The sequence below is a fragment of the Trichosurus vulpecula genome, chromosome 4 (assembly GCF_011100635.1).
Source record: "Trichosurus vulpecula isolate mTriVul1 chromosome 4, mTriVul1.pri, whole genome shotgun sequence".
Lineage (NCBI taxonomy): Eukaryota > Metazoa > Chordata > Mammalia > Diprotodontia > Phalangeridae > Trichosurus > Trichosurus vulpecula.
In genome coordinates, this window is record NC_050576.1 from 420,418,538 (window position 1) to 420,438,888 (window position 20,351).

Genomic DNA, 20,351 nt, shown 5'->3' on the forward strand with positions numbered 1-20,351 from the left:
CTCGGCAGGTCACTTATCCCTGTTTGCTTGAATTTCCTTATTTGTAAAACGAGCTGGAGAAGGCAATGGCAAACTACTTTATTGTCTCTTCCAAGAAAACCCCAATAGGCGTACCGAAGAGTTGGACGTGACCGAACCTACTGAACAACAAAGTGGCAGGGAAGCAGGTGTCATCCGGGTCCCATAGGCATCTTTGTCCTAGGCTTCCCCACCTTGGCTGAGGAGTTTGGAAACTGCATCAAAGAAGCCTGAACTCCTCCTGAACTGGGAGGGAAGCTTTGTCTCATTTAGGTAAAGCCTCTCCACATGTTGTGATTGGGTGGAAAGAAGTTGCATCAGGGGAACACTAGTCCTACCACACACAGTCAAAACTAATCCTGTACAATGTACAGTTGTACGTCTCATTCCAGACCAGTTCATTGTCTCTTTGTCAAGAGGTAGGTAGCTAGGACCATTGGGCCTTTGGAATTGTGTTTGGTCATTAGATTGGATGAAATTTGTAAAGCGTTCCAAAGTTGATTTTCCTTACAATGGTGTTGTTCTTCTGTCAATTGTTCTCTGGGTTCCCTCATTTCACATTTCCTCTGCTCATACTAGGCCTCAAGGGTTTGTCTGAAACATGGCTTTTCATGATTTCTCACAGTGTAATGTTGTTCAGTAATTTTCATCTAATATAATTTATTCAGCTATTCCTCAATTCATGAGTACTCTTTTTGTTACCAGTTTTTGATGATACAGAAATAGGTCTTATAAGTATATTCACACATATGGGTCCTTTTCTTCTTACTTTGACTTCTGTGGGTCCAAGAGTTTGGGGACTTTTAAAAATGGTTCCAAATTGTTTTCTAGAATGTTGACCAATTCATAACTCTGACAATAGTACGTTACTGTGCCTATTTTTTTTTTGTAAGCACTCCAGCCTTGTCATTTTTCTCTTCTGAATTTTTTCCTCTAAGATAAGTATGAATTAAAATAGCTCGGGTGTTTTCATTTGCATTTTGCTATTCTCAAATTAAGTCAACATTTACTCTGCACTTGGTATGTACCAGGCCCTGTGCGAAGCGCTATGGATACAAAGGAAGGCAAAAAAATCCCTTCCTTGAAGGAGTTTAGTATCTATCTAATATGGGAAACGACATGCAAAAAACTATAAACAAACAAGGTATAAGCAGGATAAAATGGAGATAATCATTGAGGGAAGAGAGTAGCAAGGGGTTATGGGGCAAGTGAAGGAGGAGAATGGCACCTTTGCTTTAGGAGGATTTGATAGTGATTGGAAGATGACCTGGAATGGGGAAGAGTTCTGTTTCTCAGAATTTCTTTGCTCAGGAGACTACAGCTTGAACTACTGACATGGCTTCTGTGTTGCCCAAGGCATAAAAAGTCCAGTTTATAGGAAGTTGGTGCTTCTATGGTTTTTTGGAATCCTCTAACAAAGCTAATTATTAATTTAGCTGTATATAAATATTTATATTTTATATAATAAATAACATTGATTTATTTACTTTCCTCATAGGGAAGGTAGCGCAGTACAGAATTCTAAGGAATACTATATCGTTGTTGTATAATTTAAAAAAAAGAATTACAACCCCAGACATGATGGAAAGCATACTATGGTTAAATATTTGTTGGCCTTGCCACGTGGGGGGGGTAGGTTCAGTGCAAAGGCATGGAGACTGGAAATAGAGGAATAGAGAGGAGGCTAATTTAGTTAGATTATAGAGTATAGGGAGGATAATAATATGTAATTAAACTGAAAAAGCGGGTTGGGAGTCAGTTCCTGAAGGACTTTAAAAGCTAAACAAAGGACCTGATGCTTTGTCCTAGCAGCAACAGGGAGCCAATGGGGTTTATTGAATAGGTTAATGGCCCGGTCAAATCTGCACTTAAGGAGAATCACTTTGGCAGCTGAGTGGAGAATAAATTGGATTGAGGAGTGACTTGAGGCAAGGAGACCAATTAGGAAGCCAGTGCCATAGTCTGGGGAAGAGGGGATTATTGCCTGAACTGAAGCAGTGTTTGTGTGAGTAGAAAGGGCTTTCCTTATGCGAGAGATGTTACAGGGGTAGAAATGTCAAGATCTGACAACTGATTGGATATGTGTGGCGAGAGAGAGTGAAGAATGGGTGTAAAGGTGGTGTCGTGGATCAAGAAGATGGAACAAGTCTCGCAGGTTTGGGGGGAAATGGTAATGGGTTTGGTTTGGGACATGTTGACCTCGAGAGGTTTCCCAGACACGCAGCAAATACGAAAGAAAATCTCCCTGGACATAGTGATGATGATGATGATGATGGTGATGACGATGATGATGCAGTTATTATTATTATCATTGCCAGCATGGATATCAGGCTTTAAGGTTGGCAAAGTCCTTTACAGATACTATATCATATAATCCTCCCAACAACTCGGGAAGGTAGGTGCTATTATAAGCCCCATTTTACAGATCTGGAAACTGAAGCAAACAGAGGTTGTGTCTTGCCATGGGTCACACAACTACCAGATATCTGAAGGCTGAATCTGAGCTCAGGTCTCAGTGTAGGTCTCTATCCATCATGCCACCCAATTGCCTAGTTATTATCTAGTATAGATAATCTTCGATTTATTTTTTTAAGCCAGAAAGGGCCTTATGGAGTCTCCCTTGGATCAACTAGGTTGCTTACAGTTAATTTCAAAGCCTTTGCTTAATTGGGTCCAAAGAGATACCTATAGTCAGCAAACATATATTTAATACCATGTGCCAAGAACATGCTAGGCCCTTGGAATACAGAAAAGGGGTGGGGGGACATTCTTCCTGTCTTCGAGAATCTCACATTCTGATTGAGAGACCATTCCGATATCTCCGTATATGCAAGATAGAGACAGAATGAATGAAAAGTAAATTCAGAAGGACCTTATTTTAAACTACAGGGTGATGCTATATCATGATCGATTACTGTGTTAAGCCATTTCATTGGTATATATCCAGTTAAAAAAGCTTTAAATCATATAGTTTGCATACATATAATTTATCTTTAATTGCATAGGTATTTATTACAGTCTTTATTAAAATCTTTTTACCAAATCTTTGGTTAGTAACACAATATTTTGTCACAGTGTCATTTTACGGGGAAATGGGGTTTGCTTTGTGTGTCTCGCCTCATCTTCCGTAAGTACAACTTCCTGAGTTGACTGTGATTTCAAGATTTAGAGAATTTCCAGTTAGGAAACTCCCTGTATCAGTGTAGATGAAATCTTTTTTTTTTTTTAATGGACTACTTTATCTTAAAGAGTTAAGTGACTTCCTGCGGTCACAAAGCCAGTGTGTGTCAGAGATGGAACTTGAACCCAGGTATTCCTGACGCTAAGGCCAGCTTACACTGCACCATATTGCCTTACCATATATGCACACTATTTTTAGGTGTATATGTGTTTGTGAATGCATGTAATAAGCATGTCTTTTATAACAATGCTTCTTTTTAAACATTATATGATTATTTCATAGAATCATGGAATTTTAGAAGTCACAGGGACTTCGGAGATCACCAGGCCCAAGCAGCCTGCTTTGAAGATGGGGAAACTGAGGCCCAGAAAGGCAGACTGCCTGAGATCTTACACCTAGTTAATGATAGATCTAAAATTTAAACTTTTTTTTTTACTCTCAGTGCAGTATTCTTTTCATCATGTAATTTTAGGAAATGCTATCCCCACCTTTTCAGATATTTCATTCTACAGTTAACATTTCATCTTTATCACCATGGTACTCAGAGGATGCACATAAGTTCAAATGTAATAATTTTTGTGATATGGCATACTATGTTCACCTAAAGGGTTCTTAGAAACCACATTAATCTGATAATAAATAAGTTATAGAATTATATTTAGTACTTGTTAAGTTGAAATAGTGAAAATATTTTTGAATAAAAATAGACTATCTCCTATTTGCAGGTTAATCATGGAATGGAGATGATATATCTGTTTTAGTGTATTCCACAGAGAAAGGTGGAGAGGGAAAGTTCAGTTTGTGTTTTTAAAAATCTGTTAAATGCACAGTATTCTAAAATTGCCTCTCCTTGCTTCCACTAATCACTCAATTTTAAACTTTGAAATGTTGACAGGCGTAATGACAGGCTTTTATGATGAGTTAAATCTTACCCCACAAAGAAATGCCACCTGGCATTAGGGAAAAACGGTATTTAAAATTATTATATATGTCATTGTTCATAGGTTTTATGTATATAATTGCACAATATTGGTATGAATTTTATACACTTAAATACACAAAGTTTAATTCCTTGAAAAGGAGATCATTTATAACTTTATTTTTCTCTTATGTTAAGCTCATTCATATATATGATGCTATGCTTAAGTGTTTAACAACTGGCTGTGCTAAAAAGAAATATATGCATAACACTTTTAAATCTAATCTCCATTATTAACATTTTCTCCGTCACTTTCTAACATTTACACAATCAAAAAGTTATAAATAAACCCCAATTTGTAATACTTAACATCTGGGTTCTGCCTTCAAAAAATCTGTAAAATCCTTTTTATTCTATATCTTACCTGACTTTTATGTGGGGAGCAGCATTTAAATTTCTGAAAGGAAACAGTATTGCATAGTGAAAAACAGAGTACCAGGAGGCAAGAGACTTGGGTTATAGGTTCAGCTCTATCGCTAACTATTGGGACTCCAAGGACAAGTCTGAGTATTAACTTCCTCATCCCTAAAATGAGGGTCAAATGAACTGGATTCCTTGACTGAGGATGATCTTTTTCCTTTGCATTCTGGATGCCTCTTCAACCTTGTACTGTGAATGTATACCATGTGTTCCAAGAAGATTAATCTCATGACCCATTTGATAGTGTAGAAAAAACCAAACAGGCATCTAATGAGAATGAAGGAAATTGGAGTTACTTAAAGAAATCACAGAGTTGTAATTTTCTTCAAGTGTGTGCCAAGATGTTTATAAGAATCGTCTCTCTCTCTCTCTCTCTCTCTCTCTCACACACACACACACACACACACACACACACATTTTATTGACAGCTAAATGATAAAAAGTGAGTTAAAATAGAAGGAATAATTTCTTGGCAAGCTTTGGTTTTTTAAAAATAGTTTGTAAGGGAGATTGTGGAGTCTCTTTAGTCATCTTTAAAGAAAGGATAGCCTCACCTGTCTGTGATTGTTTTAGATGTCACCATCGTCTATCATATAACCTCATGTTATGTCTCATCATACGTACACACATGTGTATGTGTGTATGTGTTTCATCTCTCTTTAAGATTTCACTGTTGAGGCAATCTGCTTGTGTACGTACCTATAATCAGAAGCATGTAAGCACCTTGTTTTCATTTGTGAAAATGATTTCTATATTCCAACAGCCTTAGTCTAAAAGAATGGTGGGGAGGGAGGGGGAAGAGCAGTGATCACCTGTAGGAATGTATGCCCCCTGAGGGCAAGGAATATTTTTGCCTTTGTATCTCTAGCATTTTGCACAGCGCTTGTCACATAGCAGTGCTTAATATATGCTTGTTGATCCCCCCGAAGTTCGAACACTGAGAGTGTTTGCAAAAGTGTATTTCATGGAGACCTCTGGGAGTCAAGATGGTGGAGTAAGCAAGAAATTGCCTGAACCCCCTCTCATAGTCATCTCCAAACAATTATAAAATGGTACCCCCAAATGAATTTTGGAACAGGTGAATCAGCAGAATTACAGGTTGAAACACTCTTCTAGCCCAGAAACTTGGGAGGTCAACAGGAAAGGTCTATTTCACTTGGGTAAAAGGGGAGTGCAGTCCAATACAGGAAGCATCCTGGCAAGGCAGCAGCAGCAGGCCTGAGCACCAGTGACATGACAGGCAAGCAAGCACATGCCATCACTGGGACCCCCCATGAGCCTCAGCATAGTGCCAGACAAATGGACAGATGCCAGGGCCAGGACCACCCATGTGCCTCAGCACAACCCCGGTAAATAGACAAATGCCAGCTCTGGGGCATCCACATGCCTCAGAGTGGCACCAGGTAAGCTGCCAGATCTCTGTGGCCTCCCACAGTGCCAGCCACTACCCACTGCATTTCCTCAGTACAGCTAGCAACAGGCATGAGGGTTCCCTGTGGGCCTCACAGTCATGGCTTTCAGCCCCTGACACAAGAAGCCTGAGGTAGTACCCCTTCCGCCCTAGGAATAGAGAACAAATTTAAAAATAAAGGAAAAGCTAGAAAACATGAGCAAATAAACAAAAAAGAACATGACTACTGAAAGTTATTATGGTGACAGGGAAGAGAAACTCAGAAGAGGACAACAATGTCTGAACACCACAAAGAAAAATGGAAATCAGACTCAAGCCCTGAAAGAACTCATGGAAAAGCTCAAAAAGGAGCTTAACAATCAAATGAGAGAAATAGATGAAAAATTGTGAAAAGAAACGAGAGTGATCAAAAGGGAAAAGAGAGTCAACCATTTGGAAAAAGAAAACAACTCCTTAAAAAGTAGAATTGGGCAACTAGAAGCTAATGACTCGATGAGGCATCAAGAATCAAACAGAATCAATCCTCATTGGAAAAAAAAAACAACTGAGCTGGAAAATAGATCCAGGAGAGACAATTTAAGAATTATGGAATTACCTGAAACCATGATCTGAAAAAAAGGAGCCTGGACAGCATCTTTCAAGAAATTATCAAGAAGAACTCACCTGAATCTCCTAGAATAGACACTGAAAGAATCTACCAATCACCTCTGGAAAGAGATCCCAAAAGGAAAACTTCCAGGATCATTATAGCCAAATTCAGGAACTCCCAGGTCCAAGAAAGACTATTATTATAAGGAGCCAAGAAGAAACAATAAACTATCAGTCAGGATTATACAGGACCTAGAAGATAAAATATTAAAGGACTGGAGGTCATGAAACATGATATTCTAGAAGGCGAAGGATCTAGGACTACAACCAAGAATCATGTACCTAGCGAAATTGAGCATAGTCTTTCAAGGGAAAAAACCACGGCCTTTCAATGAAATAGAAAGCTTTCATGAGAAGAAGACCAGAGCTAAACAAAAAATTTGATTTTTAATATTAAGACTCAAGAGAATCATAAAAAGGTAAAAAGGAAAGAGAAAACAAGAGATTGAATAGAGCTAAATGGTTTGTCACTATATGGGAAGATGATACTTTTAAAACTGTATCACAGCGGGTAAAAGGAGTACACAGAAGGTATGGACATAAGGTGAATATGAGGGGATGACATAAAAATTAAAGGGTAAGAAATAGGATTACATTGGGAGCAGAAGGAAGGGAGAGGTAGAATGGGGCAAATTGTCGCACATGAAGAGGTGTGAAAGACCTGTTATGGTGGAGGGGAAGATAGGAGGGTGGGCAGTGGGCAAAGCTTGACTCTTTCTCTCATCAGAATTTACTCAAAGAGGAAATAACATACACACTCAGTTGGATAGAGAAACCTATTTTACCCTAATGGAAGTAAAAAGGGATTAGGATAAGAGAAGGGGGGAAGGGAATGATAAAAGGTAGGGGAGATTGGGGGAGGTGGTGATCAGAAATAAAATATTTGTGAGGAGGAGCAGGATGAGTGTAAAAGAGAGAGAGGGATAGAAAAGGGAAAAATAGGATGGAAGGAAACACACAGTAATCATAACTGTGAATGTGAATGAGATGAACTTCATAAAATGGAAACAGATGTCAGAGTGGATCAAAAACCAGAATCCTACAATATGTTGTTTACAAGAAACCCACTTGAAGCAGAGAGACACATACAAAGTAAAGGTAAGAAATTAGAGCAAAATCTAGTATGCTTTAGCTGAACTAAAAAAAGCAGAGGTAGCAATCATGATCTGAGACAAAGCAAAAGAAAAAAATTGAACTAATTAAAAGAGATAAGGAAGGAAACTATATCTTGCTAAAAGGGACCATAAACAACAAAGTAATATGAATACTAACCATATGTGCACCAAGTGATACAGCATCCAAATTCTCAAAGGGGATGTGAATTCTACCCATCAGTTAAAGAACAATGAATTCCAATACTATGTAAACTATTTGGAAAAATAGGTGAAGAAGGAGCCCCAGCAAATTCATTTTATGAAACAAATATTGTGCTAATACCTAAACGAGGATGAGCAAAAGAGAAAGAAAACTATGAACACAATTTCCTAATGGATATTGATTCAAAATTTTTGTATTATGTACTAGCAAGGAGACTACAGCAGTGTATCACATCAATCACATACTATGACCTGGTAGGATTTATACCAGGAATGCAGGGCTGTTTCAATGTTAGGAAAACTATCAGCAATATAATTGGCTATATCAATAACGAAAGGAACAGAAATCTTATGATTATCTCAGTAGATGCAGAAAAAGCCTTTGCCAAATATAGAATCCATTCCTATTAAAAAAAATACTAGAGGCAGAACCCACAAAATAGCAGAGGGAAGCAGGGCTCCAACCCAGGACAGCCTGGATGGTGTCTGGGTGAGGTCTATCCCTCATGGAGCTGGGAGCAGAGCGGAGAGGAGCAGAGCCCAGCATGGGTAGCGCAGACCAACCAGACCAGGAGCCAGGCTGAGTGTGCCCTAGCGCCCTGAATCAGTGAGCTGCAGCAGTTACCAGACTTCTTAACCCACAAACACCAAAGACAACAGAGAAGGTTAGTGGGAAAAGCTGCGGGAGTGGAAGGAGTTCACAGTTCGGCCACCGCCCCGGGAGCAGCAGAAGTGGGGCAGCTACAGAACTACAGCTGCAGTTGCTTCCAGCCCCAGGCCCACCTGGTGGGAGGAATTAAGTGGCGAATCAGAGCAGGAGTGCAGAGCCTGCTGAAGATCTAAGTCCAGTCTGGGTTGGGGGTTCTTGGGGAAGGAGGAGTGCTGGTGTGGCAGAGCTGGCGCATCCCCCCAAGCTTGGAACATAGTTCTCTTAACTCTACAAGGAGTCATACCACGCTGAAAAACCCAAGGGTCAAGTTAGTTGGCTGGGAATATGTCCAGGCAGCGAAAACTCACCCAGATTCAGTCTCAGACTTTGGAATCTTTCTTTGGTGACAAAGAAGACCAAAACATACAGCCAGAAGAAGTCAACAAAGTCAAAGAGCCTACAACAAAAGCCTCCAAGAAAAATATGAACTGGTCTCAGGCCATGGAAGAGCTCAAAAAGGATTTGGAAAAGCAAGTTAGAGAAGTAGAGGAAAAATTGGGAAGAGAAATGAGAAGGATGCGAGAAAACCATGAAAAACAAGTCAATGACTTGCTAAAGGAGACCCAAGAAAATACTGAAGAAAACAACACCTTAAAAAATAGACTAACTCAAATGGCAAAAGAGCTCCAAAAAGCCAATGAGGAGAAGAATGCCCTGAAAGGCAGAATTAGCCAAATAGAAAAGGAGGTCCAAAAGACTGCTGAAGAAAATACTACCTTAAAAATTAGATTGCAGCAAGTGGAAGCTAGTGACTTTATGAGAAATCAAGATATTATAAAACAGAACCAAAGGAATGAAAAAATGGAAGACAATGTGAAATATCTCACTGGAAAAACCACTGACCTGGAAAATAGATCCAGGAGAGATAATTTAAAAATTATTGGACTAGCTGAAAGCCATGATCAAAAAGAGAGCCTAGATATCATCTTTCAAGAAATTATCAAGGAGAATTGCCCTGATATTCTAGAGCCACAGGGCAAAATAGAAATCGAAAGAATCCACCGATCGCCTGCTCAAATAGATCCCAAAAAGAAATCTTCTAGGAATATTGTTGCCGAATTCCAGAGCTCCCAGATCAAGGAGAAAATATTGCAAGCAGCCAGAAAGAAACAATTTGAGTATTGCGGAAACATACTCAGAATAACCCAAGATCTGGCAGCTTCTACATTAAGAGATTGAGGGGCTTGGAATACGCTATTCCGGAGGTCAATGGAGCTAGGATTAAAACCTAGAATCACCTACCCAGCAAAACTGAGTATCATGCTCCAAGGCAAAATATGGACTTTCAATAAAATGGAGGACTTTCAAGCTTTCTCAGTGAAAAGACCAGAGCTGAATAGAAAATTTGACTTTCAAACACAAGAATCAAGAGAAGCATGAAAAAGTAATCAAGAAAAAGAACAAGAAAAAGAAATTGCAAGGGATTTACTAAAGTTGAACTGTTTTGTTTACATTCCTACATGGAAAGATGATGTGTATCATTCATGAGACCTCAGTATTAGGGTAGCTGAAGGGAATATGCATATGTGTTTGTTTATATATATATATACACATATATATATGTGCATGTGTGTGTTTGTGTATATATATGTATATGTGTGTATGTATATATGTATGTGTATATATATACATATATATAATATATATATACAGAGAGAGAGAGAGAGAGTGAGAGCACAGGGTGAGTTGAAGATGAAGGGAAGATATCTGAAAGAAATAAAATAAAATTAAGGGATGAGAGAGGAATATATTGAGAGAGGGAGATAGTGAGAGATAGAATGGGGTAAATTATCTCGCATAAAAGTGGCAAGAAAAAGCAGTTCTGTAGGAAGAGAAGAGAAGGCAGGTGAGGGGGAATGAGTGAATCTTGCTCTCATCAGATTTGACCTGAGGGGGGAATACCATACATATTCAATTGGGTATCTTACCCCACGGGAAAAAAGGAGGAAGAAGATAAAAAAGGAGGGGATGATAGAAGGGAGAGCAGATGGGGGTGGAGGTAATCAAAAACAATCACTTTTGAAAGGGGACAGGGTCAAGGGAGAAAATTCAATAAAGGGGGATAGGTTAGGAAGGAGCAAAATATAGTTAGTCTTTCACAACATGAATATTGTGGAAGGGTTATACGTAATGATACGCATGTGGCCTATGTTGAATTGCTTGACTTCTTAGGGAGGGTGGGCGGGAAGGGAAGAGGGGAGAGAATTTGGAACTCAAAGTTTTAAAAATAGATGTTCAAAAACAAAAAAAAAAAGTTTTTGCATGCAACTAGAAAACAAGATACACAGGCATTGGGGCGTAGAAATTTATCTTTCTCTACAAGAAAGGAAGGGAAAAGGGGATGGGAGGGGAGTGGGGTGATAGAAGGGAGGGCTGACTGGGGAACAGGGCAACCAGAATAGGCCATCTTGGAGTGGGGGGGGAGGGTAGAAATGGGATGAGAAAATTTGTAATTCAAACTCTTGTGAAAATCAGTGCTGAAAACTAAATATATTAAATAAAAAAAGGAAAAAAATAAAATAATATTCGAAAATGTATAACATAAAAAAATAATAGAGCATAGGAATAAAGGTAGCTTTCCTTAAAATGATAAGTAGTAGCTATCTAAAATCATCAGCAAGCATAATCTGTAATGCGGGTAAGCTAGAAGCCTTTCCATTAAGATAAGGGGTAAAGCAAGGATGCCCATTATCTCCACTATTATTCAGTATTGTACTAGAAATGTTAGATGTAGCAATAAGAGAGAGAAAAAATAAAGGCAATGAGGAAACAAAACTCTCACTCTTTGAAGATGATATCATGGTATACTTAGAGATCCCTAGAGAATCAACTAAAAACTACTTGAAATAATTAACAACTTTAACAGAGTTGAAGGATATAAAATAAACCTGCATAAGTCATAATAAGCACATTACCAGTAAGGCCCAGCAGCAAGAGATAGAGAAATCCCATTTAAAGTAACTGTAGACAATATAAAATATTAGGGAGTCTATGTGCCAAGATAAGCTCAGGAACTATACGAACAAAATTACAAAACCCTTTTTGCAGAAATATAGTCAGATCTAAACAAATGGAAAAATATCAGTTGCTCATGGGTAGACTAAGCTAATACAATAAAAATGGCAATTCTGCCTGAACTAATTTATTTAATCAATGCCATACCAATCAAACTATCAAAAAAATATTTTTTAGCTAGAAAAAATAACCGTAAAATTCATCTACAAGAACAAAAGGTCGAGAATATCAAGGGAATTAATGTAAAAATGCAAAGGAAGGTGGCCTAAAAGTACCAGATCTCAAACTATATTATAAAGCACTAATCTTCAAAACTATCTGGCACTGGCTAAGAAACAGAGTGGTGGATCTGTGGAATAGATTAGGTACACAAGACACAGTGGTAAATGACCATAGTAACCCGTAGCTTGATAAACTCAAAGACAGCATCTAGGATTCTTACTGTTTGAGAGTAACTACTGGGAATCTGGAAAACAATATGGTAGAAACTAGATACAGACAAATATCTTGCACCATATACGAGAATAAGGTCAAAATGGCTATATGATGTAGACGTAAAGAATGATACCATGAGCAAATTAGGAGAGCAAGTAATAGTTTACCTGTTAGATCTGTGGAGAAGGGAAGAATCCATGATCAAACAAGAGATAGAGAAGATTATAAAATGAAAAACCTATGATTTTGATTATATTAAATTAGAAAGTTTTTGCACAAACAAAACCAGTGCCACCAAAATTAGATGGAAAGCAAAAAGCTGGGGAACAGTTTTTATAACAAATGTCTCTGATAAAGGCCTCATTTCTCAAGTATATAGAGAACTGAGTAGAATTTATAAGAATACAAGCCATTCCTCAACTGATAAATGGTTAGAGGATATGAACCAGCAGTTTTCAGGTAAAGAAGTCAAAACTATCTAGAGCAATATGAAGAAAAGCTCAAAATCACTCTTCAGTAGAGAAATACAAATTAAAACAACTCTGAAGTATATCTTCACACCTATCAGATTGTCCAGTGTTCCAGAAAAGGAAAATGATATATACTGGAGAGAATGTGGGAAAATTGGGAGACTAATGCATTGTTGGTGGAGTTGTGAACTGATCCAACCTTTATGGGAGAGAAATTTAGAGCTATGAACAAAGGGCAACCAAATTGCACATACTCTTTGATTCAGCAATATCAATACATTGTTTCATGATCAACAGTGAATCACTTAGCTCTTCTCAGCAATACAGTGATCCAAGAAATTTACAAAGGACTGATGCTGTCCACATCCTGAGAAAGAACTGATGGATTCTGAATGCTGATGGAATCATACTATTTTCACTTCCTTTGTTTTTTACTTTTTTACTTTGATCTTTTTCATCACTTTTTTCCCTTTTGGTCTGTTCCTTCTTCCATAACATAACTAATATGGAAAACTGTCTTCCCAGATTGTACATATATAATCTATATCAGATCACTTAACTGTTTTAGGAAGAGTGGGGGGAGAGAGGGAGAAAAATTTGGATATTGAAATTTTTAAAAAATGAATGCAAAAATTTTTCTTTACATACAATTGGAAAAATAATATTAAAAGTGCAAAGTGTATATTGGATGATTCCGAGTTCTGTAAAATATATAAAATTTCCTAAGTAATGTGCCTGGGAGGAACTTAAATCTTGTCTGTTCTGAGTCTATATAAGTTTTCAATATATCCCTTCTAGACCTATTTGTGTACATCCCTTTTAAAAATTGTGTTAAAAAATTTTACAAGGAAGGAAATTCCATACCTTCTCTCAGCAGAGCAGTCTAATCTTTACTTCTAATGATAGAGTTTTCCTTATGTGTAAACTAAATTTTCCTTGCTTTTATTTTAAAATTTGAGGTTTCATATTACTAGAATAAGTACTTGATTTGTCTTTGAAATTTAATTGCAGATTTACTCTATGGATTAATAAATATTTCTTTGTCTACCTCAGTGAATAGAAAATGTAGTTATGCAGTCTTCTATAAATTTAGGTGATATTAATTTACTCCAATATCTTTTCAACTTTATTTCTAAAGCCTTCTGGAAAATATTAAATGTTTTGTGCTAGCCCGTAAAAATGATGTTAATCTTCAGTGTGTCTGTATTTTGAACACCACGAACGTATTTCTTACGGTTCTTAGATTTTAAATGATTGGAATTTAATATCGTTATTGGTTTGAGAGAGGTATCATTTTGGTGTTTACTAGCTATTTTTAAGATTATACTGATACTTGATGGTAGTGTTTCTGATAGGAAGCAGTAAAACAATATTATTCCTTTCAAGTTTTTTACCTGTAGCACCCACTCTTTCTATGTTCAAATCCCCAGTGTTTTAACGTATACCCAACAGGTAATACTATTTATGCTCAACCACTTAAAAGTTCGAAAGTTTTCTTTGTGTTTCCATGATTAATCACATTTTCCTTTTTTTCCTCACAAATTCTGCATGAATCATCATTTAGCATATTATTTAATAGCAAGTAATTTATAGCATACATTTTAAAAAATTGAATTTAATGATCCAATTATGAGGTTTAAAAATGCTAGTCATGATTCAAAAGCATGCAATATTTCTTCTAAAGCAGTAATATTTTATACCATTACATATGTACATACATGTCTTCTCAACTTCTCATCTTGTAGAATAATGTAAAGTCATTAAAAAAGATTTTATTTTTTGATGTGTCATCCATTTTCACTCTGCCATTTGTCATTAATAGAGATTATAAGATTCATTTTCATTTTTTCTTAAATTATTTATTAACCTCAAAATGTTGATCAATGTTTCATTCATGGAATAGCATGATTCGTTTATCTAAGTATGTGTGCGTTTGTTTTTAATTTAAAATCAGAAGCATAATTAAATAGAATTCTATTACCTTTTTTCATTTTGTCATTATATTTCTTTACTTTTATTTATTCCATTTTTTCTTTTTTGTTTTAGTTGAGTCTGGTAAGTTGAAATTTTATTGGCCATCTTCTAATCACCGTCTCACTGTGACTGGAACTTCTCTTCCCCTTTCCATCCATACCCTTCCATGTCCTTCAACCAATCAACTTCCATGTTTCACTTGTCCTTGGCAACAAAGACAGACTGCACAGAATAAATTCTGCTTGAAGTGTGGGTAACTGTGACAGAGAGTAAAGGTAATGGGGTTGCTAACTTTTTGTCTTATTCAAATGATATATAATCTTAATTTTTCCATTGTGCTTAAAGATACATTTGTTGCTTGATTCTTAAGTAATCTAATAAAGACTTTTTCTTCAAGTTGTATGAAAAAGCATTTATAATAAAATATATTTTCAGCTTGCATCTTTTTAGAATGAAAAGTAGGTTCCCAGTTGGACAGTCTGTATTTAAAAAACTAATAAACTGTTCACCTCTCTGTATTTTTATCTATGATTAGTGGTAATTCAAATTGAAATAGAGGGTATTCTGTTTGTATTTATGTCCATTTCTCTAGGTGAAATTAATTTCCATTTATGTAAGAAGCAAAAACATTTTGTACCTATATGTTTGATTTGTGTCTATTTTTTTCCACATATGAAACTGGTTTTGTAGTTTATAAGTCTCCCCATAGAAAGTCAGCTGAATACTTTTTAGAAGTTATATTCACTCTTTAAGAGCTCAGAAATTGTTAATTATATTTCTGTATTTTTATGTTACATATTGTCCCAGAAACCAGCTTTGTCTTTTGAAGAATCTAACTCATTATTCTGATCAGGTCAAAAAGTCACATACACTTTAAAGCTTATAGCTTGGTTTTAAAATTTTTCTTAATTGTAAAACAGGGCTCTGTGATGAATGCTCACAATTATGTCCCAAAATACAGTGAATCAGAAAGACTCTTCATTTAGTCTATCATACTTTCTTAGAGAATAAGGAACTATAAATATGGAATATGCCTCTTAAAGAGGTTTGTTGTCTTTTTTAATTGCCATTTTTTCCCCAGAGGTAGATCTTACAGCTGCTGTAATGTTATCATCATCTCTAGAATCTGCCTTCAAAATGTTGTAGTCATTTCCAAGCAAATATTCTGTCAAAATGGATTACTGTAGGATAAAAGTGATTGTGTAAAGCCTCTTATTTCTGTACAAAAAACAGATTGAGATTTGGGGAAAACTGACTTTTGAAAACAAATAAGAATTTTGCCCTGTTTATATTCTTAAGGTTTTTGAAAAAAAGACCACCATGATAACTCTACATGACTAAATAGTATGGGGATATCCATTCTATTCTGCTTCAATCCTCAGATTAAAAAACATCTATTACTTTTCAGTCAATAAGATTTCCTACATTAAAACAGTACCTCACTGGACCTCTGATTTCATCCATGACGCTGTTGAAAGTTTCCTTCAGTAATATTACTCATCTATTTATAAACCTCTTCTTTGGTGACATCCTAATCCCCCTGTCAGTCCCTCATTAAGTATATACTTCATGATCTGGGGACTTTCTATAGGTTTTAAAAAATATCAGTATTTAATCAATACCAGTACCTTTAACTACTCTAAGCCTCTGAGACTTAGCTAATATATCATAGACTTTTATGATGGCTGTTGGTAAGGTAAATTTTACTATGACTGAAATAACATTGATCAGTGAAGCACTCAGATTAAACATCCATTATCCCCCTTTACCAGGATATCGCCAATCCACTACAAATTCTGCATACCTTTTCCACATATGGAGCCAATCTTTTGTTACCTAAGTTATACTAACTCCTTCAGACTACAGGTGTACCATTCAGTAAATTACTGCATCCGCATGCTAGATGGCACCCCAGAAAATAACTTTATCTTTGAAAGAATTTACATTATTACATTGATTTCTTATCATACATTTTCTGAACAATATATTTTATCAGAAGAAAGTAGTTCCTTAGGAAAATGTTGCAATCTATTTTTGTCCATGATTTTGATTTCTTAGTAATTAAGGCATAGTTTACCACGATTTTTCACCCGTAGCATCAGTGGATGATTATTGCTATACAAAGACGAATTTTGTGTCCGGGAAGAGCCTAGGCTGGTCAGAAGTGTTACATAATTTTCACAATGCTGTCCCACTACCTTTGTCTGACTATTTAGATATCTAGCTAATCTTATACCTCTCTGTCCTTTACGCAGCCAAACTCTTAGAGCTGTCTACAATAACTGCCCCCAGTTTCTCTCCTCTCACTCATTTTGCATTCAGGCTTCCAACCTCATCACTCAACTGATATTGCTAAAATTGTTGGTGACCTTTAGACTGACAGATCTAGTGGTCTTTTCATAATCCTCATTCCTCTTGACCTCTCTTTAACATTTGACACTGTTGACCATCCTCTCCTCCCGGACACTTTTCCCCTCTGGCCTTCTATGATCTTGGTTCTCCTCGCACTGTCTGCCTACTCCTTTTTACTTTGTGAGATCACCCTCCGTGTCTTGCTGCCTTCTCTGTAAGTGCATACCCCCAGGCCCTTAGACTTTCTCTTCTCTATGCCATGAATTTAATGATTATCTCGATATACATGACTCCCAGATCTATATATCCAGCCCTAGTTGCTCTTCCAAGTTCTAGTCTGACATTTCTCACCGACTATATGATTTCTTAAACTTAGTGTTCCACAAGCACCTTAAACACAAAATGCCCAAAATAGAACTCTTTCCCCCAAAGCCTATCCCTCCTCTTTTCTTTCCTTTTTTTGTCTACAGGATTCATCATTCTTCCCTTTACCCAAGCTTGTGACCTCAGATAACCCATGACTTCTCACTCTCCCCTACGCTATGTATTCAGTTTTCAAATCTTGTTTCCACTTCCCCAGCATCTCTCGCCTCTCTTTCCTTCTGTCTATCCATACGTATAGCACCCTAGCTCATATCCTTATCAGTACTCACCTGGTCTATTACAAGAGCCTGTACAGTGACTTACCTGCCCTGAATTTCTTCCCACTTCAGTCTATCCCCCTCTTAGCTACCAAACGAGTTTCCTAAAGTACAAGTTTGGTCATGTCACTATCCTTCTCAGCACATCCCAGCGGCTTCTTCATATTATCCCTGTGATAAAATATAAATTCCTTTATTTGTCTTTTCAGAATCTAGCCTCAACCTTCCTTGCTGACCTTCTTATACATTTTCCTCCTATGTACACCCAGCAGGCCAGTCAGACTAGCCTTGTTACGTCTCTTTATATCTGGCATTGCTTCCTATTCCCATGCCTTTGTACTGGCTGTCTCCAGTTCCTGGAATGTACTTCCTTGCCATTACTGCATAGAGTCCCTAGCATTCATGAAGACTATGCTCCTAAGAAGGTCCTAAGACCTTCTACACAAGGTCATTCTTCGTAGTCTGAGGTGATAGTGTACTTACCCATACCAAAGTGAGCTTTTCCATGTATGTATATGTTTTCTTCCTTGATTGAATGGAGATTCTTTGAAATTTACTTTTGTCTTTGCATCCTCAGTGCATAGTATAATGCCAGGCACATGGGTTCTTAATAAATGCTTATTGATTGCTTTGTTATACTCAGTTTTGTACCCACCTTGTTCTCTGTCTGCATGGCTTATGTACTGATGGATGGTCTACATTGCCATTCTTCATCCTTTAGCTTTTTCTGAGGTAGATTGTTAGGCCAGACTCTTTTGAGGAGACGTGCATCTCACTGAAGAGTTTTGGAACTCCTACAGGGCATGAGCCGTTGTCATATGTAAACAGGTACATTTGCAGTAATCCCCCGTATACAGAGAATACCTATCCTATTTGGACTTTTCACTGGACATTCTCCAAGACAGGGACAAGATTTTTTCCCAAACATATATCTCTTCATTTTATGGTTTGCTTGATATTAATCAGAATATTATCAATGATCAAAATTATTCTTGTGTTTGAATACATAAAGGAATCTTGTACAATTTAACATAGAATATTCAAAATAGCCCCCAGTCCCATGTAGCCACCATTCTGTTTCTGAATGATGCTTAACAAAATTTTTAATTATGTGGTTCAGTATGTATACTTACTACAAACTTTTGCTTTATCTATCCTTATTACACATGAATGACAATAAAGCATTCCACTAGACTGTAGCATAAACTACTCAAGTATAAACTAATTTAAAAAATCAAGTTAGTGTAGCAACTGGTCCCCCAAACTTGAAGTACGTGTTGTTATTCTGTACCTCTGTGTGGTTTAGTCATACATTTCAGATTTCAGATTTTATTTTGCCTCAGTAGAAGATGAAGCAGTGTAAGGTAAAGATAATATGTTCTAGGGGTCAATAAGCCTACGTTCTACTTCCATCTCTGTATTAGCTGACCTCTTTGATCGGAGGGAAGTCATTTAATTATCTATTGGCACCAGAGTGAGCAATTTGGCTGTGGAGGTTTATAAACCTACAGACTTACGTACATCCATACCACTTAAGTGGACCTGTGATACCTGATGTGCAGATAATGCCACATCTGCACTTTTTCATTTTCTATTTCTGTGCATGTTTGGCACTTAATGTGATAGAGGCCTTCCTCTAGGACTTCTTCCCCTTTGTAGTTACAGTTGAACACTGACATTCCATCTGCAATTCCTGGCTCTTGCCACATGGTCAGCACTTTTCTCTGAGCATTTCTTCAATGATCAACAACTAAATTTTTATAAAATATTGACAAATTATTCTTACACCGGCCTTCGTTTGACAAGGAAATCTTAGATAAGAGGATTGGATAATCACAAACACTGACCTGATTCAAGAGAGAAAACAGATTGTTCTAGAATGACAGCATTTATGGATTTAGTCTGAATAAACCTATTGTTTGATTCATTTACTGTACTTCAGCAGTAACTTGAAGTGTTAGGAGCAACTGAAGCGGTTTTTTAAAGTTAAGGCATAAAGAAATGGAAATGCCCTAGGAAAAGGAAAGGGGATAAAAAATAACCATGTTCCACAGTGTTGTTAAAATGTCAAGCTTGAAACTTTCACATTATTCTTCAATTCGACGAGAGAAGAGAATAACTAGGTGTTTCAGACAGTTGATAAGCAATGAATTTGAAAAGTATAAACAATAAGGAAAGACATTCAGTTAGTGAACCTCTGTCCAAGCATAAGACACAGCCTAAAAACAAAGTCTGCTATTTTATTTTTTTCAGGAGTAGCTCAATCAGCACATCTAATGTTTTCAACTGCCATTGCTTTCAGCATAACAGACATAATTTTCTGACACTCTCTTTACTTCTAGAAGAAGTGGCCATTTAAGGCTATATAAATCAAACAGTTTGGATAAAGCTGGCAGTATTTATAATGTCAGGATGAGCAGATGTTTCAAATTTGCCTTCATTTCCATATATATATTTTGTTTGAACATGCCCTTGCCCATGTAAAGGGAGACTTGAATCTGTGTTACTTTAAATTCATTTCTATTCAGTAATTGGATTGAAGATTTTAAATGGTTATAATTCATACAGTAGCATTTCAGGAAGTTTTGAGTTAAATTAAAGTGATTTTGGAGCCTGTCTGTATTAGGAGCTCCTTATGTGTATGATTGTAGGCTTAAGCAGCCTTAACTTAGAAAAGGTAATATTTGTGCTTACAAATTTCTGGTATGTTTAATATACAAAGGGCCAAATCTTATCCAGTGAATTACTCATCTGAATGAAAAAGTTAATCTTGGGTGAACAT

At 36.8% G+C, this 20,351-nt stretch overlaps 1 protein-coding gene across 2 annotated transcripts in view; it reads left to right on the forward strand.

Annotated features, from left to right (window-relative positions):
- ROBO1 (roundabout guidance receptor 1) overlaps nt 1-20,351 on the forward strand; it is a 196,418-nt gene that overhangs the window by 71,238 nt on the left and 104,829 nt on the right. For both annotated transcript variants that reach the window (XM_036754542.1, XM_036754543.1), the window contains exon 5: nt 14,649-14,657. In XM_036754542.1, the coding sequence (XP_036610437.1) occupies nt 14,649-14,657 (9 nt within the window). The remainder of the gene's footprint in view (nt 1-14,648; nt 14,658-20,351) is intronic.